Below are 26,681 nucleotides of genomic sequence, written 5' to 3' on the forward strand. Positions count from 1 at the left end.
AAGATTTGCTTTGGAAAAGGTTGCTTTATTTAGCACTCTGTATCAGATTTGACAGTCTTGGGGACTGAGTTGCCATTTTTTTGGCTTGCACGTAGTTTGCAACTTCAGCCACTTCATACTGAATTTTGTTATGCTTCTGCACATGTACAAGTAAAAACTGCAGAAAAAGTGCAGGCAAAATTCGTAATATCTGATGGCAAGTGAGCCTTCCTCAACTGAAGAATGATGCATAGCATAAGAGCTGTAATTCATATTTTGATCCATTATTACCTCCCTTGTTCCTTGTTCTCTTGTTTGGAGCAGTGCTGTAAGGATATGAGACGAGGCACTGTGGGACATGGTTTAGTGGGCATGGTGGTGTTGGGTTGATGGTTGGACTTGGTGATCTTACAGGACTTTTCCAACCTTAGTGATTCTGTGAGAGTGTTTCGGTCCTGGCCTGGGGGTCTTGCTGTCCTTTTAAATTTTTCCCTCTGTGATCCACCTGTTTGTTTGTGGTTGGGTTTTTTTGGGGTTTTTTTGGTTGGTTTTGAGTTTTTTGCTTGGTTTTGGTTTTTTTTGGTTGTGGTGGTTTGTCTTTTTTTCCCAGGGAACGATACCTCCAGAAATCTTTTGTTTTCCCCTAGTTTATAAAAACTGCCCAGTTTCTAGAGAATCACTGACATCATCATGTTCCCAGTAGCAGAAATGTTACGAGAGGAGCAAATAGAGCAGCTGGGTTTTGGAGCGCTGGGTTCGGCCCTTGCAGAGGGCTGGGTGCTGTGCTGTGTTTGTACCGGCTCTGGAGGTTTGCACAGGGCTGCAGACCTCCGTGGGACTCACTAGTGCTCAAATATATCAACCGCGATTTTGAAAAGGTGTTCTGCGAATTACGTTTTTTAAACTCTCCCTTTCAACAGTCGCTGAGTCTTGTCACGTTATTCTGTCTGCTTTTTCGGCTGCACCAACAGCAGTCGTTCCTTGAACCCTGTGAGCTTTCTTGCGTCCGTGGTATCACCCATGGTGTAGTTATCTGGCTTTTTCCCTGCATCAGCATCCTTGTGCTCCTTGTGCTGGCTAGGCTGGCCGGCCCTTAACATGGCTGAAGGTAAAGGTATCTGATTCACTTTTTAATTGTATTTATTATTTTTGGAAATCAAGTCAAATTACTGCTACAGTACAAAACCATAGCTTGCGACTTCTCATTTTTTAGTATGTCACCCCTGCTCATTTTTAAGCTTGGCTGTCTGAAGTTGGCAGTTTACGAGTGATCGTATCCTGGTAAATTATTTTCCCTACTGTGTTCTTTACTTTTGCTTTTTACAAATATTATTAAATTACTTTATGAGAGGACAACACGGGACAACGCTAGCCTTCATTATTTTTTTGGGGGGGAGGTCATCTCTAACCAGTTAAAGCTGAGAGAAAAACAGAAGTGGCATTCCAGGGTTGTGGTCTGAATTCCCTTGATATCTGAAGAAGATACTTCCTTCTGTGCTGCAGGTTACTCAGCTGAGAAAGTTCAGGGAGAGTTATGGAGAGTACACCTGCAAAAGTTGTTCTGCTGTGGACCTGACTGATTAGAAATTGCAGAGAAACCTTGGAAAAATGGGGAAGGCTCTGGTGTGCGGTGCGGAAAGCATCACTGGAAAGAAGGCTGTGTTGATGAGAATGGGTTTGTGACTGGATCCTAGAGAGAGATGAACTTTCCAATATTCCCAATGCAGCTCTCTTGGATCCTGGGGAAATCCCAGGACAACGGTCCTCGGGGGTGGCCAGGCTCCCTTGTCGCCCCAAAGAGCGTTTGCTATTGCTGCTGCCCCAGATCAAGGGCTGGGGCTAGGTGGACATGGGGACATTTACGAGCAGCTTTTAGAAAGAGTGTGGGCATTGCAGGGGCACAGTGGATTTCACTGCCATTCCATAAAGGCATTCATAAATTATTTTTAACAAAGGAAGTATTGTCCTCTTGAGGGGTCAAGTGATTGTGTAGGAAAATCATGTCTTCATTGCCTCTGAAGGCTTTATTTTCAACGTTCGTGCTTGAGAAGTATGATTTACTAATGGCAAGAATATATTATGAGATGTGTATAAAGGAGACATGCAAGGAAAGAATGAAGCTTTTTCCTAATAAGTCCTGAGAGGAATAGCGACAGGAGTATAATTATAATTAATAAGGTCATATTGTAATAAGCTTATCTGTGCAATTACTTATTCCTTTTGTCAATGGCTGTCCTGGGAAATGGACTGTGCCAATAGCAGGAAGCACGATGAGGAATAGCTGCTACATAAATTTCATAGTTGGAGCCTAGAATTAAGGTTATTCCTGAATCTGAACTGTTGTTCATCACATGAAGAAATTCCCTCTGCCATTTTTGCATGAAAGCTTCCCTAAAAGCAATAATGAATTTAACTAGCTTAACCTGGCTAAGGCGCCAGATGCTCTGTCCCAGTGATGCCTTGGGCAAATAACTCTTCGTTGTCAGAGACGTTTTGGAGGATTTTCCTGCACAGAGCAGGCTATGCTACGCTGATACAAAATGCAAATAATTGCAACAAGACCTCTGGGAACATGTCTTTCCCCTCTGTGTCTTTACGCGTAACGTCCATCTTCAAGAATGGGTTTTCGGGGGTGTAAAATCGAATATACGAGGGCATAGGGAAACTGCAGACCAGTAACAGAAGTCAGGCGTGGTGAGATGTTGGTTGGTGCATTCTGCGTTTTTCACTTCTCGGTGTACCCCTGGCTGGCTCTTGCCTTGGGACAGTGGGGTACATCCCTCCCAGAATGTCATAAACTTTGGTAAATTCCTTCTTGATAGGTCTGACGGAGACACACAGTGGTGGCACAGGGCAGTGGCAGAAAGCACAGACCTGCTCAAGGCGCGGCCACGCACACCTGGGAAGCTGTTACAGCCTGCACCATGTCTCCATAGGATCTCTCTCCCCTAATAGTTAAACAAAGAGGTGTATTTGCACACCTGTGTGGCTGTTTTCGGTAAGGATTTTGCTAGGTTTACCCACACCTGCAGACATGGAAATACGGCAAGTTGGGCTAAGTACAAAAAGGGTTGAGGAATCATAGGAAGTATTGGCCATATTTTCTTCTTGTTGTTGTTTTGTTTTCCAAAATGCAACTAATTTTCTTATGAGTATTATTTTCATTAGAAAAAAAAATCTGTATTTTTTTTGCTACAGGACGTTGATCTCTTAAGCTGCTGTTGCGTTACATGCACAAGCACGCACGCGCAGACACACACAAGTTTACTTCAACGTACTCTATGGAGATTCCCATCAATGAGAAGAGCATTAGAGCTGCCACTGGTTGGGGTTAGGGCATGGAGGGTCTTCCAGGCTGGTGTTTTACTGGACAATGCTCTCCTTGGAGAGCCAGGAGGAGGGCTGGGGCCAGAGCAGAGTGCGTGTCTGGGTGTGCATCAGATACCTGGTGTCCTGTCCTCTGCTGCTGGTGGGGCTGGTGTCAGGAGGGAGCCACAGCTCGCTGCACTTCGGTGCCTAGGAGCCCTGTCCTCTGCTGTAGGTCAGGACTAGGTTTATGCTGAAGCTAAGGGTGAGGGTCAGAGTTGGTTCTTTCCTTGGGCTTTGCTGTGTTGATTTTCATCAAAATCTTCCCAAAATCTTTCTGTTTTGTAACGTGAAATGGTGTCGTAATGCATCAGACATTTAGCTCTGTTGTAAAATGGAGGGAGCTACAAACCATACACAAACGTATCACGACATGTCAAAAATACATGTTACATTCTGTAAGAAGTTTCCATAAATATTTTTTATTATTAATACTTAAACTCGTGGCAGTTTAAGTGCACAATACAGGTGTATTTGTGCACCTGTGCTCCAGACCTCAGTGGTGATAGTGCTGGTTATCACCCAGCTCATAGAGACAAGCATGTGCAAACCAGGGTGAGCTTGAAGACAGGGAGCTGGGAGGAAATTGCGAAGGAACAGGCATGCTTTCTGTCTGCCAGCATAGAATAGCTAAATATTCCATATCCTTTTGTGGTTTGTATTGTATTTTTCTCTTTGTCGCGTTAAATGTATACAACCCTACTAAAATTCTCTGTTGAGCTCTTCATCAGCTAAAACGTACTAAAGCTGTCCCTTGAAAACACTCAGTCTTTGCCTGACTATGTGATCAGGTTCTGCAAATCCCTATCTAGCTGGCTGTCTCAAAGCACTATAGCTTGTAATCTTACGGCTACCGGTGTTCAGCTTGTGTTTATGTGTTAACTTTATATTGTTAGCACAGCTTAAATGATTCTGTTAAATGCTGGTGGAGGTTTTTCCGTAGCCTGGGATTACAATAGTCTCTGACTGAGTCAACTGAAAAAACAAATACCAAGAGCAGTGCTCTGAAAGCTCTTGTAAACATGGTGAATCACTGAATAGCTATACTTGATAACTTGTTAATTTTCTGTGGTTTTCTTATTACAGAACAAGAACATGTAATAAAGAAATTAATGGGAATACCTGTTATACTTTATTTTCTGACTTATTTCTTCGTAAAAACAAACTTTGGGTCCCTTTTGTCACTTCTTCTGTGCTCACTTACTCCTCTCTTCCACATCTTCTTTATGTCATCATTGTTTGGTTCCATTTTTTTCCCAAGTTCCCAAGTTCTTCTAGCTTTGCCTTGTATTGTACAGGGCTGTTATAGAATCACAGGATCGTTTGGGTTGGAAGGGACCTTCAAAGACCATCTCGTCCAACCCGCTGCCATGGGCAGGGGCATCTTTCATTCTATCAGGTTGCTCACAGCCCCGGCCAACCTGACCTTGAATGTTTCCAGGGATGGGGCATCCACAGCTTCTCTGGGCAACCTGTTCCAATGTCTCACCACCCTCAAAAAAAGATTTCTTCCTTAGATCCAGTCTAAACCTCCCTTTCAGTTTAAAACCCTTGCCTCTTGTCCTGTCACTACAGGCCCTGGTAAAAAGCCTCTCTCCATCTTTCTTATAAGCCCTCTTTAAGTACTGAAAGGCTGCAATAATGTGCCTCTGTTCCAAGAGGTCATAGTATTTTAGTTTTTGAGTTGATTTTCAGTTCTCTGGACCAGTTCCAGATTTCTGTCAAGATTTTTCAATTGAGCATATGTGCAAAGCCATGGCTTTCATTGGTATTTATGAGCTACCTTTAGGTAAAGCAGAAATTCTGAAGTTATAGTTCTCCTGACAAATATACACATAATAACTGTATAGTACATGTGGTTACAGCACAGTTGTAAATTAACATGATACAAAATAATTTTAGAGTGTCAGTCTTACACTTAAAGCACAGAATAATGATGAATGTGACGTCGAAAAAGAAAGTTTAGTTATGTGATTAAAGTCCTTATCCTGAGGACATTAACATGTGATAAAGCTGCATGGAAGCTCTTGTGAGACAGATAAAAATCACACCCAACTGATGAAACTTGTATTTTAAATGTTCATAGGTACCTAGCACAGTTCTGTGTAAACCGTTCCCTAAAATGTTGCGATACATAATGGGTTTGTATGAATTACTGCAAACCTCTACCACTGAAGCTACTTTTATTTCCTTAACAAAAACATTTGAAAGTTAAGTAATTAAACCAGTAAAGTTTCTTTCTGCAAAGCATATTCCTAGATAAAGCCTATTTTTTCTTCTTCCTGAATTCCTGAATTCATAAAAGAGATTTATTGTTTATTGTAATGAACAACTTGTTCTCCAAACAAGGAAATTACAAAGCATGAATCCTGCTCTTTGTTTCACGTCTTCAAATAAGAGATTAAGTTATCAGTTAAAAATACTTTTGTAAGGTTTTGTATTAAGACTGTTGAATAGTTCACCTTTTCCTTTACAGACAAGAAATTCTTGATCAGTGTTTCTTCTGTTTAGGATATATTTGACAGTGACTGGTACACCTCTCGCAGTCTCATTGGAGGAGCTGATATTATTGTGATTAAATACTCTGTCAATGACAAGACTTCATTTCAAGAACTAAAGGACAATTACGTCCCAATGATAAAAAAAGCATTAAACCACTGTTCAGTGCCAGTAATAATTACTGCTATTGGTGCGAGAAAAAACGGTATGTATCCAGTCTCCTGTAGTAATAGTTAAAATCTCACTTGGACGTTAGAGATGCCGTAATTTCAGTAGAAGCTGATTGTTTTTCCAAGTTGTTAACAGAAACAATTAGTCTGTCAGGATGACAGTAATATGTGCATGTATTATGGTTCTGTAGACTGGTGTATTGGCAAGAACATTATGCTTAATTAACCCTAGTGATGAAAGACATCCTATCCTGCTTTGACCTCTGCAACAACTCTTCTTGTGGAGCCATCGCAGACATTAAAGCTAGTGCTTTGGATTAAGCAGCGTACATTTGAGTGTATGAGATGAACCTTATGGTTATGAGTTCTCTCTTGTCCTGTCTCGGGTATAAAATATCTCTCGTGTATGAGATTAAATCTAAAAGTCCATCAGCTCGCACCCACTGGAGAGGGGGTGGGGAAAGCCTGGAAATTCTCTAGGATGTCGTCGGATGAACGGACATACCAGCCCTTTGGGTACCACAAAGCACCACATGCTGCCGCGTTGACAGAGCTGACCTGTCACAGCAGAGTAGCTATGGTATAGCTATGGAGTAGCTATGGTATAGCTTATGTCTTCGCACAACGCCCTGTCCAGGCTGATCAGTAGTCTGCTATGAGAACGATGCAGATCAATTTTACACTGAATATTTAGCTAGCACAAAGTAGTTGTTGCTGTCTAATCAATATGAAAATCAAAGTCACTCAACCACGGAAGGACCACGTGGACTTACAAAGTGTCCAGCAGCCAACGAGGGCAATGCTGGTGAGAACACGTTCATCATTTGGGTAGACATTAGCAACTTCTGTCTGTTTACATCAGGGAAATAAATTTCAGAAAAAAAACCACAGATACTGATAGAACAAACATACAAACTATATTCTGTATTTCTAAATGTTTTGCGTTGTGCTTTTGTTGATTTTTCATATGGTCTTTTTATGCATAGGGCCGGATTTTCTTTATTACTTTTTTTTCCCAAGCAATGAATGCAAAAGTTGAACCTTGTCTTTTACTTCACAAGTTTGACTAAAACAAGTGTTTCTGAGCATCCCTCCTGCTGTGAGTAAGGGACATAATGGATGTAGATGTAGACATTTATTTTATAATGTACAAAGAAATATTAAGCTATATGAAGTGTGTCTTTGTTGACGTAATGCTTAGTTTTGCCAGGGTCTGCTTCTATATCTTTTCATTCAGTGATTGAGAAAGGACTGTTAGAGAAGTCTACAACAATTAAGTCTTTATTTTCTTCCCTTTAGTAATTCACTGATAGTGATCAAATGTTTTTATGCTCTGATTTATACAGGGGTAATAAATCTGCCATTCTAAAGACAAGGTCTCTCTAAACTAATGTTTGTCTTCCCCAACACCTTTTCTTGCACTTTTTATTTAAGCACACGATACCACCAATCTGCCTGACTCCACTACTGGCATTTTTCCCTTTTCTTTTTATTTTTTTCTGTCTTCCTCCCTAAATAATGTGACCGTGGGAGAAGTCAGGCTCTCCAGCCGCAGTTTTGCTTGGGGACCCGCCGGAGCAGACTGCTGTGCAGACACAGAGCCCTTTTGTTTCTAGGAGGTATGTGTGAACACAGCAGTTTGCTCGTACAAATTGCTAAGATCTTAATCCTCTGTAGTAGCAAATGGTGCTGCCAAAAGAAATAAAAAAAAGCTGTGTTATTACATCTTATCCATAGGTCTGAGCAGAAGAAATTAATGATGTCGAGCACGCACGGCACATGTGAAAGCACATCCATGGCCAGCAAGTTCTTACCGGCATGAAGCAAAGATGAAGCAGGGTGGCTAACAGAATTTTATCAGTTAACCGGCGTAATCTTAAAAAATACCTATTTTGGCTTAAAAAAAATTTGTGTAAAATGTGCGCAATGAAATCATATTCCGCAGTACATACATGCCTGTAACAGCTGGGACTGCAATGGAAATTTTTCCCTTCCATTACTGTGCACGCTTCCTGCACAGAGAGGCCACAATAATTAAAGTTTAAGGGTGACATTAATGAATGGTAACACCTGCAGGCTTAGTACTCCACCTGTGCACATAAGGATACCGAGGCCCTAAACCAAACCTGGCTTCTGGAAGTCCTGCTTGACTTTTCCACCTTAACAAAACTGAATGTAAAATAATGGTATTGTACTGTAAGCTGAGCTTTGTATAGCAGCTAGTATTTTGAACTGATCAACAAGAAGTTCGGTTTTTTGCGTTAATTATAGATTTCATGCTATAAAATGGCTATGTTTCCATTTCCGTTTTTGTTCTTTTCCAAATAATACATCTTTACAATTATTTAGGAAGGGAAGTATTCTGGATTGTTTGACAAAAATGGCTTTTTTTGCATGACTTTGTACCCCAGGAGTGCCTTGCACCTGCCCCCTCTGCACTTCGGACAGGAGGAGCTGTGTCACCACCTCCGAGGGGGTGCAGCTGGCCAAGGAACTAGGAGCTACTTACCTCGAATTGCACACTCTGAATGACTTCTACATACAGAAGTACTTTGGAGGAGTGGTGAGTGAGAAACGCCTGGGTGGAAAGCAGGGTGGCATACATCGGAGGTGCATGGATGATGTCAGGGCTTCAGAGAGCGAGCAGAGGCAGACCACGAGCCCTCCCGCCGAGGGCGAGTTCCCACTGATGCTAGATTTAGATTAGATATTAGGAAGAAATTTTTTACGATGAGGGTGGTGAAACCCTGGCCCAGGTTGCCCAGAGAGGTGGTAGATGTCCCATCCCTGGAAAGATTCCAGGTCAGTTTGGACGGGGCTCTGAGCAACTTGACCTAGTTGGAGATGTCCCTGCTCATGGCAGGGGGTTGGACTAGATGACTTTTAAAGGTCTCTTCCAACCCAAACCATTCTGTGATGCTAGATGAACTGGCAGTACTGAGGTTGCTCCACTTCTAACTACCGTCCAGGAAGGTTTAGGAAAGCCATACTAGACACTGTAATATTTTTTCCCCTCCTATTCCTATCCTTTTATCTTGCTAGGATTAGATAATCAAAAGCCAGCTAGACAAGGCACTCGACAACCCCATCCCACTTGGAAGATGAGTCCTGCTTTAAGCAGATGCCCTGAGTGGGTGACCTCCACAGGTCCCTTCCAAACTGAAGTTTTCTGAAATATTCTGATATTTTTAGTTTCAATTGCTCAAACTCGCACTGTTCTACTTGTAAAGCTGTTCTACTTGTAAAGTGAGAATAGTAATATTGTTGAATTGCCTGATATTTTAGCATATTCTTGTAGTCACTCAGTTCACAGTCGTGATGCCATTTGCAATTCCGAGCAGAGCCTGGGGTCAGACGCAGCGAAGCTGAGTGAGGCAGAAGCTGAGAAGCTTGTTAAAATGTCCCCCTTCTAATGAGCTTATTCTTTTTCCACTCTCCTGAAGACAGGGAAACCCACTGAGCAGTTTCTAAATACAGTCTTTCAGATTTATTTGTCTTCTCCACAAAATTATTTCACACTGATATTTCATTTTCAGTTTTATGAGGTGTTTTAACCTCAGCCTTTTCTTGAACCTTTTGGTTACTTTCCCAGTGGTATTTGGGCCTGAACAAAAAAATGCAGTTCTTTCAGCGCAGTAATTTCACATGGTTTGTACTGTTATTGTCCCTGGTGTATAAGTACAGTATGTTTCCATGGGATTTGATAGTAACTTGGAATAGCTGGCACAACAGTTAGCCAATTTTTATTGGATCCATTCATTTCCAATTAAAAATGAGGAATCCACTCAACATCTGGTCCAGCCAGAGTATTTTTCTAGTTTTTAGAAAGCCTTATATATGCTACAGTAATACCTTGGGTGATAAAAGTGTTTGAGACATGCATTAACTCAACCTGAACCACCTTTTGTGCCTCTTTGTTCCTGTAAAAGGGATCTTTTCCCCTCAGGTACTTTTTTATTGCAGTGATGATGCTTGTAGTCTGTCCCAGTGAAACAAACCTTGCCCACAAAGATCACCCTGTAACGTCACTTTTTCAGAGGACGTGGTAGCACTGCGTGGTGGCGCTGGTGAGTTGCCAGCTGAAGGGCTTGTATATGGTTTTGTGATTTCCATCACTTGCACCTGATAGTTGTCCATCAAGTCTTATTCTTCTCTTCTGTAATTAGCGTCTACAGACATTGGTAAATTGAATCATAGAATCACAGAATGGTTTGGGTTGGAAGCGACCTTAAAGATCATCTAGTTCCAACCCCCCTGCCAGGGACAAGGACGCCTTCCACTAGACCAGGTTGCTCAAAGCCCCGTCCAACCTGGCCTTGAACACTGCCAGGGTTGGGGCATCCATAGCTTCTCTGGTCAACCTGTGCCAGTGCCTCACCACCCTCATGGGGAAGAATTTCTTCCTAATATCTAATCTAAATCTACCCTCTTTCAGCTTAAAGCCATTACTCCTTGTCCTATCACTACATGCCATTGTAAGAAGTCCCTCTCCAGCTTTCTACTATGATATGAATAAATAGCTTTTTCAATGGGGTAATTCCAACTGCATTTGGTACCTTCCTCTGGTAAAGGAGTGTTGGGACTCAGTGACCTGGATGATTATTCATAGTGGCATTAGCCTCAGTCCTGTCTACTGCACCTGCTCGTTCTCCTTAATTTGATGTCTAGGTTGTTCTTAAATAACTAGGATTTTTTAAAAATACATTTCGTGTTTTAGCTGGAATATTTTATGATCCAAAGTTTGAATCAGAAGTCATCTGAAAAAATGAAGAAAAGGAAAAAGACGCAGAAGGGCCATCGAGTTCAACCACCTCAGCTTGAACAGCCAGGTGCTTGCTGATGTCTGGTCTCCAGTATCGTTCTTTATGTGTGCCATGTTCTTCGCGCAATTAACATTTTGTAATCATTACTGTGAGCTGTGCTATCTATCATCAGCTATTCTGGTTATGTCGCTGTAATTGCGTCATCTTTTAGTGATGGTTTAATTAATTTGGGGAGAATTGTGTAGCAATATGTAACATTCCAATGGACTCCTATTTTATTTTAGGAAAAAATAATAGGAGTGGTTTTTTGGTGCACTTGATGAAATAATGCAAAGGTAAATTAATAAAAGCTTTACATAAAAATTATAAAAGAAAGCCATTACATCATGCTTTATTATTCTGTAATATCATCAAGTAATATTCTTATTTGCTGCAAATAAAACAAAGGAGACGTGTATCCCCCTGCACGTTATTTCCCCCGCATGATTTCTTGAGCATCTGATGCATTTGTTCAGTGAAAGAATTACTGACAAGTACTTACCTTTAAATATGTAGTTTTCTCTTCTCACACGTACTAGAAATTTGCTCAGATCCTTTAGGTTTGGGATTAACAGGCAAGGCTTCTTTCAAACATAAGTGCCTAGAGACGTTTCATAAAGGGATGTACACTTTTTACTAAACTAAGTATTTCTTAAATTTCTTATTTTGTTATACTAAGTATTTCTATTTTTAGAGTATTTTACTAAACATATTCAAATGGCATGTAAGAAATTTTCTTATCGAATACTTTTTTCAAAAGTTGTGCTTCATGGGAATAGAGTTGTCCTGCGGTTAATACTTGCTTCAGTTCTATAACCTGACCTGTTACCTTTCGCAGAAAAAATGCCGATCTTAAAGGGCGAAGCCTCGCACTACGACGCGGACCTGCACAACCTGCTCTGCTGCTGCCAGTGCGCGGACGTGGCGTTTTACCCCGAGGACCTCAGCACAGTGGTGGAGGCTCACAAGATCATCCTCTGCTCCGTCAGCCACCTCTTCATGCTGCTTTTCGAGGTGAAGAGCCCCGCTGACATCTGTGATGCCTCCATCGTGCGGACGGCGCAGAGCCTCTTCGTGGTGGAGGCGGGGGCCGCCTTCCCTCCGGCCCCCCGCGGCGTCCCACCCTGCGTCCCGCCGGTGAGGGTGGTGGTGAAGGACTCTGTCTTCTGCTCTTGTCTGCCAGACATCCTCCACTTCATTTATTCAGGTACTCCCCGGGAAAGGGTCTGGCTACTCATTTCTCTTACAGCTGTTGCGTGACCCTAAGGAACACGTCTTTGCTGTTGGGCGATGATGTTCTGCTGTGTTGCGACATCTGTTTTGTCGTTGTGATTATGATGAGCAACGTCTATATGAAAGAAGCCCTCCGCCTAGATTTAATAAAAATTGAATTAGTTGTCATTCCAGATCTAATGAACAGAAATCAAGCTCAATGTTTTACTGAACAAAGTCCGTAAGCTAACATCAATGATACTCAAAAGCTTTGCCAAAAAAATCTAGACTTTGAGACAATTTCAGATTTCCGGCTTTAAGAATATTTTAAACGGTCACATGTTCTAAACACATTGATGACAGTGCAAGGTGCCTTCAGAAAATTCAAGCGATTTCTCTTCTGGGTACGGTGCTGCTGAAGAGAAAACAGTGATAACTGGTTGGAGCGCGGGGGGCTCTGATGCGTTGCATGTGTTTTGCTGCTAACTCAGTACAGGCAGTGACCTCACCTACCTCATCCCAGCTCTCTATTAGAACGGCACTGATAGTTTTCTGTCTTTTTAAATGTTGCTTAGGAATCCTCAGGTGAAAGAGAATTACATTTTTTTTCCGGAAGTACCTGATGCACGTTTCTTTCTTATAAAATATTTTTCAAACTGTCAGTACATAAAAATATATACTTTATATTTGTTGAAAGAATTAGACAGCTTTTTAACGATGCATTCTGATTTTAACTGTAATAAAAAAAAAAGCCCCAAATAATTATATTGTTAAGCTGCATCCGTAAAGAAGCTTAGTCCATCTCTGTAGACTGATACCTGCCTGAGATGTGAAAAGGGTTTCTGCCTTAGTAGCTGAGACATGAAGGCTGGCTTGTGAAGAGACAAGGGAGACTCTTCCATCTTTCAGTTAGAGTTTGTCATTGAAAACATCCCTTTCAGTTCTTTCCAAAGCAGTGTCAAACGTAAAGAACAGATGTAGAAGTTATTCAGTGTGAATAGATTGGGGTTTTTACATGTTAGCGACATGAATAGGGGATTAAACCTGGAATTTCAGCAGGTGAAAGACAAGCGCGTCTGCGTTCTTCTGTGTATTAATTTTACTTTTGATAATGTCAACCGAAGAGATGGGAAACTTTGCACAGTAGCAGATGAAACTGCTCTAAGTCACAGTCCCCGACCTGAAGGGCATTGCCCAAAGTTATTGCACTCTTTGGTATCTTTGAGAGGTGACGAGGTCTTTCGATGACACTCGAGGCACGGACTGAGAAGAGATCAGATCATGAGGCAGTGTCGTCGTTTTCAGCCCTTCAGGACCGTGACATCATGCCCGTGAGGTTGTAAACACTTACCATCCATATGGTGTACATAGGAGCTAAAGCCACCGTATGCTGTATGTGCTGTTTCAGCCTTTTCTGCAGCAGAGTGCCTTCAGGGCTGTGCTGACTTGTGCTTTACCCTGAGCTATATCTGTCTCTGACTCATCCTGCCTTCACGGCCCTGGGCATCCGAGCTGAAAGCTTCCAAAAGGCCCCATCGTGTCTTTGAGACTTGTTCCAGCAAAGCGTATAAGGATGAACTAAGTTTGTTTTAACACCAGCCAACACTTTCAGTTGTTCCAGGAAAGCTATTGAGAGACCTAAGAGAATGTCGTGGTTTTGACTCTGAAAACAAGAATAAAAGAAATTCTACTGCAAGCTTTCTGCTGGTTTTAGCTACCAGTATTCAGACTATAACTGTGCATGAAGCTTTTCTGGTTCAGACCCACAAAGCAATGCAACCAGCAATATGAGCAGAAGCTAAAGAACTTCCATAAATACTGAAACGTTCAGGATTTTTTTCTGAATGTCTACCTGCAATATGTAGTTATTGAACTGGGAGAAACCCAGAAATTGATTTTGAAAGCAAGGGAGATGCCCTGAGCTCTCCGTACTTGATTGCATTCTTGTAAAAATACTAGAGAAGTTTTATTGTACAAGAATTGCATCTTGCCCTTCCTAAGCACAAAGATCTGGATGATTTATGTGCAAAAAATATAGTTTCTGCAGGATCTGTTTGGCATTGATACCGTCTCTTCTCTGCCTGCTAAGGCCCGTGCCTTGTTGATTTATAATCCAACTTTACCTGGTTTTGTGACAGGTGCTTTCCAGTGGGAACGGTTAGAAGAGGATATAAAGAAGAAGTTGAAGGATCCAGAAAAAACTGAACATGTGCTTGAGAAAGTTAAATGTATCCTGAAAACTCCAGGGAAGGTACATCTAACTCTCTGGGGGTAGCTGTTAGTATTAATTAATTTCTTGGGAAATTGCTTTGTAGACAAGATTTCCGTGTTAGTCTTTGCTTTAAACTCACTTTGGCTTACACAGCTTTTATTACCTTATCAGTGAGTTGTTCGCAGACACGTACAAAATAGGAACACAAAGAAGCTGATCTAAGGTGCAGAATTCATGTGATCGGTAAAAAGCACACAAGTGGGTGTCCTAAAAGGACTGCTCATATTCACAGCTTTGCACGTTGTCTAACAGTAAGTTTATGTGTTCCTAATTCTCACGTCATAGAGGCTGCCCAGGAAAGCTTTGCTTTCCTGAAAATGTGCCAAAAGTTATGTTTCTGCAGTAGGTTGGGAGAGTTGGTTTCTCTTGTAAGTGTTGCAATATGGAAATCTGTCTCTAGCTCGAGATATTTAATTCAGCAGATGGCTTCACTGTAAATGTAATTTATGTCACATTATTATGTTAATAAAAATTTACACTATAGAATTATTTTTAACAGCCATTTGCTGATAGAGCTTATACATTCCCTGATACTATAGAACTTGCCTATTTCTGTCAATTTAAATGGGAAATCATCTCAGACTGTCTTGAAATAACATAATATAAAGATCAAAAAGTTTCTTAGCTGTTCTAAGCTTCTGATCGCTCAGCTGTAGGCTTGCCAGTCCTAAGTGTGCACAGCTAAAACTTTTATAGGGTTGAACTTAGAAGGTCCTGAAGACTTTTAAGGTAATAAGCCTGAGTTGTTGTTTCTTCTGGGGTTTTTTTATGCCTTTGGGATACTTTTATTTCACATTTAAAAGTTTTTCTTTGAAGACATGAGGACTAGAAATGAATTGTGATTTTCTTGATAAAAATTAGTTACATCATAGATAAAAATTTTAAGCATAAATTCAACCTCATCTGAATTTCACTTATCACAATCCGGCAATATGATTTTAATGCTGTTCCTTTTGGTAGCTTTAGATTCCATTTTTAAAGTAAGAGAAACAAAACTGAAAAACTAACTGGAAGAACTGGGTTTGGGATGGTCTTGACACTAGCACGCCCAAATTATTGTACAAGAAGTCTTTGCTTCAGCCTGTGATCTCTCTCTGCCTTTGTGGAGGCAATATCAGGGCAATATCAAGAAACACACAACTTTTGGCTGCCTTGCATCTGTATGCGGCATCGCGCCAGGGGGTGGGTGTGTGCCCATCAGTGCTCCCCCCAGAGCCTTCAAACCTTGTGTTTCTGCAGCCTTGGGTCCAAACAGGGGACATATCAAAGTGTTTGGAGTCCAGAAAATTCATGATGCAGTCAAACCTGCCCAGAGGTGCTGGATGGGGGAGATTTGTCACAGGTCAGAGAGTACCAAGGCGAGAGCTGGGGTGTGACTGTGGGAGGCAGAGACGCCTTGGAGCTGCTGCACCACGGGAAATAAGAAAATAAATGATAAAGATGATTGCAGAGTATTGCACGTCCGAGAGGCACGGCTGACTAGCATTAGCAGAAGAACACAAAGTAGAAAGCAAAAGACTGTTCTGTAGTTTCCCTATATAAGTGATGTCTTGTAATCTTTTATTCTGTGGGCAACTGTACATGACAGTGTTTTATTAACACTTTATTTTGCAGCTAAACACTGTAAAGGACTGCAGATCTCATCAGATAAAACGGCTGTATAATACTTCTCTCAGGCTGTTCTTTAATACGCCTGTCCTAGCTGATGTCATCTTCAAAATACAAGGTACGGTACCTCTGCTCCCATTGACATGGGCACCGCTGCGCCTCCACCTTTTGTCCTCTCTGCAGGAGAGCGGGAAATGGAGGTGACCCTATTGTCTGTTGCATGAAAACTAAGACCATGTATACACTTAGCTATCATCGTGCAAAGCAGTTTTTTGCTTAGAGCTAATGCTTGTCGCTATGGATGCTTTACGGCAGCATCCACTCTCAAAATGGTTTACCAGGGCTAAGCCTGTACGAATGCCCTCGGCCTGTCGCCGCAGACTTTGTGCCTCTCTCATTCACACGCACCCCTCATAGGCTCAGCAAAACGAGGGATGTGCTGCAGGAAAGGCTCCTGCAATGCACAGCACCAAGGTAGCAAAGCTAAACCAGGGATTGCATCGAAGGGGATGGTGATTTTGTTTTAAAACTGCTTTATCCTGCTCATGTTCTCACCCGCACAAGCACCGGGACACATCTGAGGGCTCTGCCCAGCACCAAGCCTCGGAGAGGCATTGACTCAGTTGGCCACATCTACACTCGTTGCCCTGAGTGAAAAGACCAGAGATGCTGGTTATTGCCTTCTTGTCACCTTCCCTCTGTCCATCTCAGGCTGGCACCGGCTGTCGATGTGCCTTTCTCTACGCTCCAGAAGCTGGCAGGGACTTGTGTCCTGCTCCTGTGCCTCCCCAAGCTTTATTCACTGCCCTTCCTCCCCAGTATGGGCATCCCTAGAAATGCACTTGGACCTGCCGGGGGTTTGATGACCTGCTAATCTAGGTGCCACCAACACCTGCCGTATTTTACTGCCCTTCTGGCGTTCCCTCAGCGAGATGTTCCCGTACCGACCTTCACGTTTTGTCACAGGTCTTTGCAGTTTCTCTATCACAGGTGACTTCTTATGAAAGCAACCTCCAGCCTTGCAAGTGCCTAGGTTAGACCTGCCTATTGCTTGTGACCCTACAAGTGTGAAAAGAAACACCTAAAATTGTGGGTTTTTTTTAAAAAAAGCCTGTTGAGATGATGCTGATTATCTAGTCCTCTTCGTGGCCAGGACTGGAAAGACGCGGGGGAGCAGAGGATGGCTTTCCGTGCTGACTAGTCTGTAGCAGACTGTAAAGTGACCCGGGGTGTTGTTGGTGTTACGTAGGTCTGCTCACAAAGGTGCCAAACACTCCTCGGCAATGGCACAGGCAGGAGCTGCGCTGGTGAAACATCCTTTTGTTCCCTTTTTGTCTGCAAAGAGTGTGCTTGGGGCACCAATATGCTTCAGTGTCAGGGGTGATTTTTTCTGGAAATTAAATGTATTCACCCTTAAAAAGATGGGGGGCGGGGGAACTGTCACGTGCTTTTGTGAGAATGAGAATGAGATGGTTTTTAAATGCTAATGATTTTCTGGATTTCTCCAAGCCCACCCTTCGTGCAGAAATAGTCTTTTAGGATTAGACAATTGTTTAATTATTTTCGGCTTTAAATCTCGGAGCCAAATATGAAGCATTAATCCCTCAAAAATGAGCACGTGAGGACAAGCAGATTCTTTCTAGATATACTGTGTAATATGCAGCAAAAACAAAAAGATCTTTGAAAATGAGAACAAAATACGGATGCTGAGTGTAATGACATGAACAATTCATCTCAGTCTCCCACTCCTGAGAGAGGCTTTGTGGGAAGTTGATGAAGCCATACCACCACTATATATTTCACAGAAAAAAAGTTACTGCCGAATGGGTTGACACGTAATTTTAAAAAAGTGTGCTTATCCACTAACAAAATGTGAACTGTTTTTCTTAATGGTTGATAAATCTTCCAAGCCTTTTTCCCTAATTCATCAGCCACAATAATTGTATTAAAAGCAAATAGCTACTAAGAGAAACTGATGGGTTTAGTCTTGATGAGGCAAATACATTTTAAAGTCTTCAACTAGTTCCTTGAATACTGGGAGATGCTTTGAGCTTTCCAGCTCACAAAACTACTTGGGAGCCATTGAAAATGGGAGCCCGTTATGTCTGTGTAAAGACTTGTAACGTGACTGAACCTCCTAATTAGTAGGTAAATATCCAATTGCATGCAAATACCAAACTGCATGCATATCTTACATGACGTCTGCTTTGTGTATTGCTCATGTTACGTGCGTAAATATGTAATACCATTGACATGTTTTGTCTCTGTATAAAAATGTATATATTTTGTATGCAGCTTAGACAATTTGGAAGTAGAAGCACAGGTGAATAGAAATAGAACAAAAATTAGAAAGTGCCTGATGTCTTCAGGGAACTGGGTAGGTGGCAGGGTTGTGGTTAAGGAGGAAACTAAGACAGTAACTTCTATATAAGTATTTACAGTATATTTATCTTGCATGTCAGTCGATCTGTTTGTTATAATTTTAAATCATTCACATCCAACTGTAAGCTTTCATTCTGTCTTTGGTTGCTGTCCTCTCTGGCACTTGTTTGGCACTTTCTTGCACACAGGACTGCCGAGTTCAGCTGGACTCCGCAGAAGTCCGAGCGTCAGGGCTGGCAGCTCAGGCTGCCAACATTTTCATTAAGAGCCTGTAAGACCTCTACCACCCCAGGCTGTTAACCTTACTAGGTCTTCCAAATGTTGTGGTAAAGTAAACGATTCACTTGCAAATACTACAAAGTGGAAGAATTTCTGGAAAAATTCATCAGCATTATTTTCCTAAGACAACCATCAGGAAATTCACTTAGGCAAAATACTTAATCTGGTTAAATTCATACTTACTTAATGGATTAAATGGAATTTCATCTGGGATAATTTGCCTTTCTCTGCTTTGTTTGGTTATGTGAAAGTCTGACTTCTGGAACACACATTCATTGCCAATGGGATTACTGATGAAGACAAATTACTCATTTGCGTAATAATTCACAGCACTGCATATTCATGCAATGGGTCAGAGGTTCAGTTAGTGTAAACTGGTGTAACTACAGTGGTGCAAGACTTTTTGCTGGTTGAAAGCCTGTTTCTGATTGATAAGTTTGCCCGATTTGGAGCACCTGGTGTTGGGAGCAGGTTGCCGTAATAAATCTGGTATTTCTTTTTGTTTGCTGGTGGCTACTAGGCAGATGTAAACATCTTGACCAGTATAAAGTGAGTGTGTTATTAGTTATCTATTGGACATTGTTAATTTTAAACACTTTAATCATGTTCAGTCCATTGAAGGCCTTCTAAGACAATATGAGCTTTAAGATCGAGATCTTTCTGTGTATATAAAATTATCACAGATTTTTATCTTGCATCCTGCAGGTGCAACTGTACCAGCCCACAGAGCAGTTCTGGTAGCTCGCTGTGAGGTAATGGCAGCTATGTTTAATGGTAATTATCTAGAAGCAAATAGTATTCTGGTTCCAGTGTACGGGGTTTCCAAAGACACTTTCCTCTCCTTTCTAGAGTATCTTTATACCGACTCCTGCTGCCCAGGTAAGAAAATTTAAAAACACACATATATCTCTTATGCATTTTTCTGCGGTGGGGCATTGATAGAGAGTAATGTAGCAGCATTCATTTCATTGAAAAATGCCAATATTTTAATGTATAATGTCTCAAGAAAGAGAACTTGTTTGTACTGTGCAATAAAAAAAGACAGTCTTACTCAAGTAAACTCAGCTGCAGGCAGAACAAATATCACAATAAAATGCTGTACTTGTTTTGTGCTTACATAGCAAGACTCAAGAAACTGTGAAATTTCATTTGTGGTCCATTGGAATGTTTGGAATTTTCTTTTCACATCACAATAATACTGCTTTTTAGTCTTAATTCTGGGTTTTATTTAAAAATTGTCATTTTGTTTAACATATGTTTTGTTAAGTTTAATATAAACAACGTTAAATTGCAAGAATAGCTTATTTATACACATGGCTATCTTATTTGTGTGTAAAACCAGGCAAATAGTATGTCAACTGGAGTATTTGGCATGAAAAATTGAGCTAAAGTATTCTTTGTGTTTTAACCTTTGTCTTTTTTAATGACAAGAAATTCTACATACTAAATATGAAATACGATTTAAATACAGATAAATTTCCTTTTATATAATGAATGAATGATGTTGTGATACGTATTTTTGGTTCTGTTTTCTTTTCAAATAATTCTACTTTATTCTTAGTTTTTCCATATGTTTCTTGTTTCAGTCTGTCTAACATTTCCTTGTCCATCAGTTTAAATATGCAACCACTGTACCATATTTTTAAAAAAAATTTTAAATTTTAAACCATTTTTTTAAAAATATGGTTGCCCCATTTTCTTTTTGGCCTTTTTACTATATTTTCTTGTACGTGTATCATACAGGTTCTTTTTTGAAAGAGAAGTTAGAAAGCTAAATCCTCTTACTAATCATCACTTTAAATAGATCAGCAGCATTTGACTCAGCATCTTCAAGATACAGAGTATTGACAACAATTTATTATACTTACCTTCTAAAAAGTACTAACTACACTTTTCCTGTTAATTAAAGAGTTTATCTGGAAAAAGAGAGTGGTATAGCAAACTTATAATGATAATAATGAAAAATAAAAGAAGCTGATCAACAGCAGTTTGATTTTGTGTTCATTTTTAGGTGTTTAAAACACGACTTGGTGAAAAGTGGCTTTGATCATCTTGTCAAAACGGTAAAATACATGTAACTTACTTATGTTTTCTTGTTTTTCAGCCAGTATTCTCCAAGCTATGTCTCTCTTGATCTGTGCAGAGATGTACCAAGTAATGAGACTCCAGCATATTTGTGAGCTTTACATTATCACGCAGCTTCAGAGCATGCCTAGCAGGGAACTGGCATCCACAAGTCTCAGTATTGTTAGCTTGCTCAAAAAAGCTAAGGTATGTGTTGTATATATCAAGTAAGAATAGGTATGTCAACTCTAATTAGCAGGGGTTGTTTAATTGTCAAGATTTTTAAGATCTTAATAATTTCCATTCCCAAGGACAAACAGTGGTTGATGATTAGGGATATCTGGTGGCACAAAGCTGGCTGAAATAAGGCTTTCAGCGTTTTATTGCAGAATGCGCAGTCGTACAATCTGTGCGATTTCCTTCATCAAGGACACATTGCAGTAATTCAGCTTAATTGCAGCTTCTCCCAGAAAAGATGTGTTTTAGTGCATTTCTTCCTCATTTAGTCAAAAAATTGTACTATGTGCAAGTGGCAAAGGAGATCTAACCCAACAGCATGTTGAGTGAAATACATAAAAAGCATGAGAAGAAAATATTAGAGAGAGAGAGAGACAGTAAAGACAGATTTGGAAAACAGAAGAGGAAAATGAAAACTGAATTGTTTGCAAGTCTCGGGCAGGATATCGTCTTACATGAACAGGATTTTGTGGAGAAACAGGAGACAACAAACCCAACATGCCCCGCTCCTTACCTTCCGTTTTCTGAAGCTCTGCTTCTGTGCAGAAGACAAAAATTTCCAAGATTCATGACCAAAGGAGCCCCAGGGGTTAGGTCACACCTCTGGGGGAGGGAGTTTTATCGTCTATGTTCTTGGGTCTCTGTCTGTTTGCGTATTTCCATCAATGACTTTTCCTTCGTTATCTCCTACAGTCAAAAACTTTATTTAGTAAACTGCTATGTTGACAGTGGAAATACGAAATATTTTGACATGCAAGGCTTGTTTTAGACATGATAGCATTAAGTGTTGTTTGTGTTTCCGTTCTTCTCGCAGTTTCACAATTCTGATTGCCTTTCAACTTGGCTTCTTCATTTTATTGCCACTAACTACCTCATCTTCAGTCAAAAGCCTGAATTCCAAGATCTTTCAGGTAATTTATCACTTACTTTTAAAGCAAGGAATGTTTTTCAGTTCTGCTTAGATCAGAAGCAAGGTACTGGACAATACTACTTCTGCATGAGAAGATGATTAGGACTTCTTTAGGCTCTGCAGTCTAGTCCACTCCAGAGGATGTCTGAGCTGGGTGGTTCACCACCCTACCAATACATGAAGAGCAGCACAGCCAGCAACCACACCCCCTTGTCTGCTGGTTCCTGTACTGATGGCCAGGTTCCTACCCATAACTGAATCAGCTGGGGCAGTTTGTCATCATATGTCAACCCCTCCACCTTATGTATATAATTTTGTTTAGTTTGTACATTTGAATCAAGGTAACAAGTCACTTCCAATACCTGCTCTTTAAGGGTTGGGGTTTTCTTTGAAGAAAATAGGATTCTTACAGTACTCTCCAGTAGATCTCATGAAACCAAATAACTAACGTCCATTCAAGTAAATAAACCCAGGTTCTTCCAGGGAACTGATAATTTATTTTCCCAAGCAGTATATTTGTTTCCTGATACGTAACTCTGGAAAGTTTTGCTCATTGCCTATGGGATTTTTCATCACCCTGATGAAGGTGATCTTGACGGGTGCAACTCTTTGACCCGTGGTTCGTATTCAGACCGTTGGTATGGGGCCAGTGTATTCCAGAAGGGGATTTTTCTCATTAGTGAGCCGAAGCTCTGTTTGCTCCAAAGTACATTAAAGGTCTTTCCTCATTTGCAAGGCTCGTACATGCATGTGTGATGACGAATGACTTTGTAATTGTTATGAGCAAAGGAGAGCTAGGTCCTCCCTGTTTTGTTTGGACCTGGAATTTGTCTTCCAGCAGCCTATCTGCACACCTTCTGAAATGTCCATTTTGTATAGCGAGATCTGGATTAAACATGTGGGAGCGGGGCACCTGTGCTGGCAGGTGTTGTCCACCAGTGGGTTTGGTCCACAGTGGACTTGCCGTGCTCCCCTTCCTGCTGGTTCAGGTGACAGGGTGTGTTTGAGAGCACTTTGTGGTATCTTCCTCGCTACAGGGCTTCGGTCTCAACCACCCTGAGGTTCTCCTGAAGCTGCAGGAATGAGGTTGTCCTCTCCATTTGGCGAAGCTGGGAGCTGCCTCTGGCTTCCTCTTGGTGAGGCAGGAGAGCACAGAGACCCTTCTGGTGGGCGTTGGTTTCTTCTCCCAAGTGACTAGCGACAGGACAAGAAGAAACGGCCTCAAGTTGCACCAGGGGAGGTTCAGGCTGGATATTAGGAAAAATTTCTTTATGGAGAGAGTGGTGAAACACTGGAATAAGCTGCCCAGGGAGGTGGTGGAGTCACCATCACTGCAGGTGTTCAAGGAATGTGTGGATGAGGCACTGTGGGACATGGTTTAATGGGCACAGTGGGGTTAGCTGATGGTTGGACTTGATGATCTTAGAGGTCTTTTTCAGACGTAATGATTCTGTGATTCTGTGATCTACTTACCCATTTTCCAGTTCCCCAGCGGGATATAATTTTATCAATATAGCTTATTAAATGGGTTTTTTCTGCCGTGGACAGTAATAGTAATAGCGCTTCTGTCTCCATGTTGCAGTTATCCTGATGGATATTGGGCTGCATATGAGCCTGTCGTGAAACTTACGCAGTGATGATTCTGATAACTGTCCTTATCAGCATTTGCCAGCATGTGTTCTGACAGCGCCCGCGTAACTCGCAGAATCACAGAATGATAAGGGTTTGGACTTGATGATATTACAGGTCTTTTCCAACCTTGATGATTCTGCAGGAGTTGGAAGGGACCTCTGGAGATCATCCAGTCCAACCCCCCCACCAGAGCAGGTTCACCTAGAGCAGACTGCACAGGAATGCGTCCGGGCGAGTTTTGAATATCTCCAGAGAAGGAGACTCCACAACCTCTCTGGGCAGCTTGTTCCAGTGCTCTGCCACCCTCAAAGTAAAGAAGTTCCTCCTCATGTTTAGGTGGAACTTCCTATGACCAAGGTGGTGCCCGTTACCTCTTGCCCTGTCAGTGGGCACCGCTGAAAAAAGACTGGCCCCATCCTCCTGGCACCCACCCCTTAAGTATCTATAAGCGTTCATAAGATCCCTCCTTCAGTCTTCTCTTCTCCAGACTCACAAGACCCAAGTCCCTCAGCCTTTCCTCATAAGAAAGATGCTCCAGTCCCCTGATCATTGTTGTAGCCCTTTGCTGTACCTTCTCCGGCATCAGGGATGAGCTGTACAGTATCACCACGCCAAATGTTTGCTCTGCCATCACCTGGAGTTTCCTCCATGCTTCCACCATTCCTGGAGCATCCAGGGCTAAGGCAGAGCAGTCCTAAACCTGTTGGCTGTCAGTGGAGATTTCTGAAGTCTCTGGCGCGTGGCTGATACCAGGCTGGCCGTTTTGGAGCCAAGGACCTGTGGGTTGACCCAAAGGAAAAGGGTACCACGCCAGTGGACTGGTATCCTTTGAGATTCAGTGTCCACACACCCGGCAGCCTGTCTTTTGCTTTTTTCCTTCCTCCAAGACCTTTCCAAATGATCCACTGAGGGGTTGACACGCTCTGCTGCATCAAACTTGCACTGAGCCAGCTGGAGGAAAGAAATAGGAGCGCATAAGTGAGTATAGGTGGATGGGGATGAAACCGTTCCATCCTGACTTGCCAGGGCACGAACACTCTCCGGCACATTCCGATGAGAGCATGCTTCCCAGAGAGCCGCAGTTATGGGTGGTTGACCTTCCTCGCTCAGGACACCACGACACAGCGTCACCTCAGGGTTCAGGGAGAGCAGAGCGGCACGAGGCAGCGGCTCTCTAGTGACTGTCCGAGAGCTGAAGTCTGCAGAAGCAGCCCTGCGTCTTGCACAAGGCGAGCGGGAAGGCGCTGCCTGCTGCCCGTTATTCCTGCAGCTTCCCTGTCCTCGGCCCTCCCCAAGCTGCAGGTCTCTCTGCTGTGCGTCGGTCTCTGCCCGCCTCGGTCTGAGGCTCAGAAAGGCACCGGCAGCCCCAGCTGCAGGTTGGCTCGGGAAAATCTTGGGTGGGAAGGGGCTGAAAATGCATATTTCTGCAAAGGCTAAAAACTCTATTACATGATTTTGTCAGTGACAAAACCCACATGCAATAAAAGATAAAAGTCTTGCTGAATTCTTAATTCCTCTTCTGTAATGATCTTGAGACAAACTATTGGCATAGGGATCAGAACACCCTCCTTTATAGCACTGCAGCATAGAGAAACCCTCGCAGTGCATTACCACATCTGGTTCTCTTCTAAGGATAAAGAATAGTCATCTTTAGGATAATCTCTTTGCTTTCTTTAATGAGTATTATATTTATTTTATTAAGTAGCTTACTACTGCTAACTGAATAGCAAGAGAGCATCGGGTGATAACTTTCACATCTGCACTACAGTATGATCTAGGCAAAATGGACAGCACTCCTCTTTACTTTTCTAGCGGTATTTCTATCCTTAATGTTTTTTAACCTATTTTAAAGGACTTTTTGCAGCCTGTGCGCTTGTGCTCTCTGTTTGGGTATTACATTTAATTCCTTTATTGCTTTGTTTAGCGGAGGAGCGCAATTTTGTAGAGATGCACAGATGGCCTTCCAATTTGTACCTGAAGCAGCTTGCTGATTACAGGAACTATGTCCACTCTCAGAAATGCCATTGCACAGTAATGTAAGAAGACTGAACATACGCAAAGTGCATCTCGACTGGGAAATCTCAGACAGGGAATCAAACGGAGCATCCAAATCATGTCAAGAGCAAAAACAGATGCTCATCTCCCTTGGAACACTGTATGCCACGCTGTAGTGCACCTACTAATGTTCCTTGCTTTGATAATAAACCACTCCACTTTTTTCCTTCAAGCACTGGGAAATGTATCATGAAGATTTCTTTCAAGCACAAGGATTTCACACCCATGGGGATTAAACGTTGTACGGGACAGTGTCATGACTGTCATCTGTTCACCCTTCTAATTTCTTTTTTGGTTATTTTATTGGTTTTCATGGTTACTTTCGGCTGCTAAACTGGCATGTGTTGAAAACAGATTATTTCTGTAGATCTGTGTACAATAGGAGCACAACAGCAGTGCAGGGAAGCTGAGAAGCCAACTCCTAAGTCCTTTAAATATTTCAGAATGCAGAAATGTACTGCAGCCTCTGTTGGTTTGTAAAACAAACGGTAGGCTTAATAGGCATTTTAGTAAGTATTCGTTTTCTTCTTCAAGTTAAGTCAGTAGTTCCTCTTACCGAGACTCTTACAGTCGTATAAGTAGATATTTTAATTCCAGAGGAGTGCCTATGCATCACTATATTCCCTAGTGTGTCCCAAAAACCTAAAAATTGAACTCATTTTTCCTCCCAGTAAACAGGAGAAGAAAGTCTGTGTTAATAATCTGTAGAAGACCTTTGTTAGTATGGTCGTACTGTATTTTTCCCCCCAAGGAGAAAAGTCAGGGAGAGCTAAGTCTGCTCAGAGCATATCCATAGGGTACTGGTAGGGATGGGGAGTAAAGGGAAGGGGTCAACAGCCATTCGTAGGTTTTGCAGGAGAAAAGTCACTGGCACTAGCGACTTCTTTGCGAAAAGTGGTCCCAAAGGTCCCAAATCCTAGGTCCCCCTGGAAGCTGGCAGCACAAAAGTCTGACGTGCTGTTTGTGACCCTCATGGGTACACCAGTCCTATGCGAATGTTGGCTGTTGTGACGGGACTTTGAGCTCGACCCTCCCCAGTGGGGACTCGGTTTAAATTGAATTATCATCATGTGCTCATAAGCTACACCGTGTGAGACAAACCTCATTCTGTTTTCTGGCTGTGTGGATTCTTTCTCAGATGCAACAGGTAAATCCTGAATATTATGACTAGGATGACCCTTGCAGATGCTGCTGACAGTTTTCTTGACCTAAAT

At 41.9% G+C, this 26,681-nt stretch overlaps 1 protein-coding gene across 1 annotated transcript in view; it reads left to right on the plus strand.

The window, feature by feature from the left end:
• RHOBTB3 (Rho related BTB domain containing 3) overlaps positions 1–25,452 on the plus strand; it is a 31,774-nt gene extending 6,322 nt beyond the window's left edge. Inside the window, exons 3-12 of the mRNA XM_059834047.1 lie at positions 5,857–6,049; positions 8,426–8,577; positions 10,732–10,843; positions 11,655–12,023; positions 14,167–14,279; positions 15,915–16,026; positions 19,275–19,448; positions 20,674–20,840; positions 21,685–21,781; positions 25,337–25,452. Of these exons, the coding sequence (XP_059690030.1) occupies positions 5,857–6,049; positions 8,426–8,577; positions 10,732–10,843; positions 11,655–12,023; positions 14,167–14,279; positions 15,915–16,026; positions 19,275–19,448; positions 20,674–20,840; positions 21,685–21,781; positions 25,337–25,452 (1,605 nt within the window). The remainder of the gene's footprint in view (positions 1–5,856; positions 6,050–8,425; positions 8,578–10,731; positions 10,844–11,654; positions 12,024–14,166; positions 14,280–15,914; positions 16,027–19,274; positions 19,449–20,673; positions 20,841–21,684; positions 21,782–25,336) is intronic.
• The last annotated feature ends 1,229 nt before the right edge of the window (positions 25,453–26,681 follow it).

The sequence above is a fragment of the Gavia stellata genome, chromosome Z (assembly GCF_030936135.1).
Source record: "Gavia stellata isolate bGavSte3 chromosome Z, bGavSte3.hap2, whole genome shotgun sequence".
Classification (NCBI taxonomy): domain Eukaryota; kingdom Metazoa; phylum Chordata; class Aves; order Gaviiformes; family Gaviidae; genus Gavia; species Gavia stellata.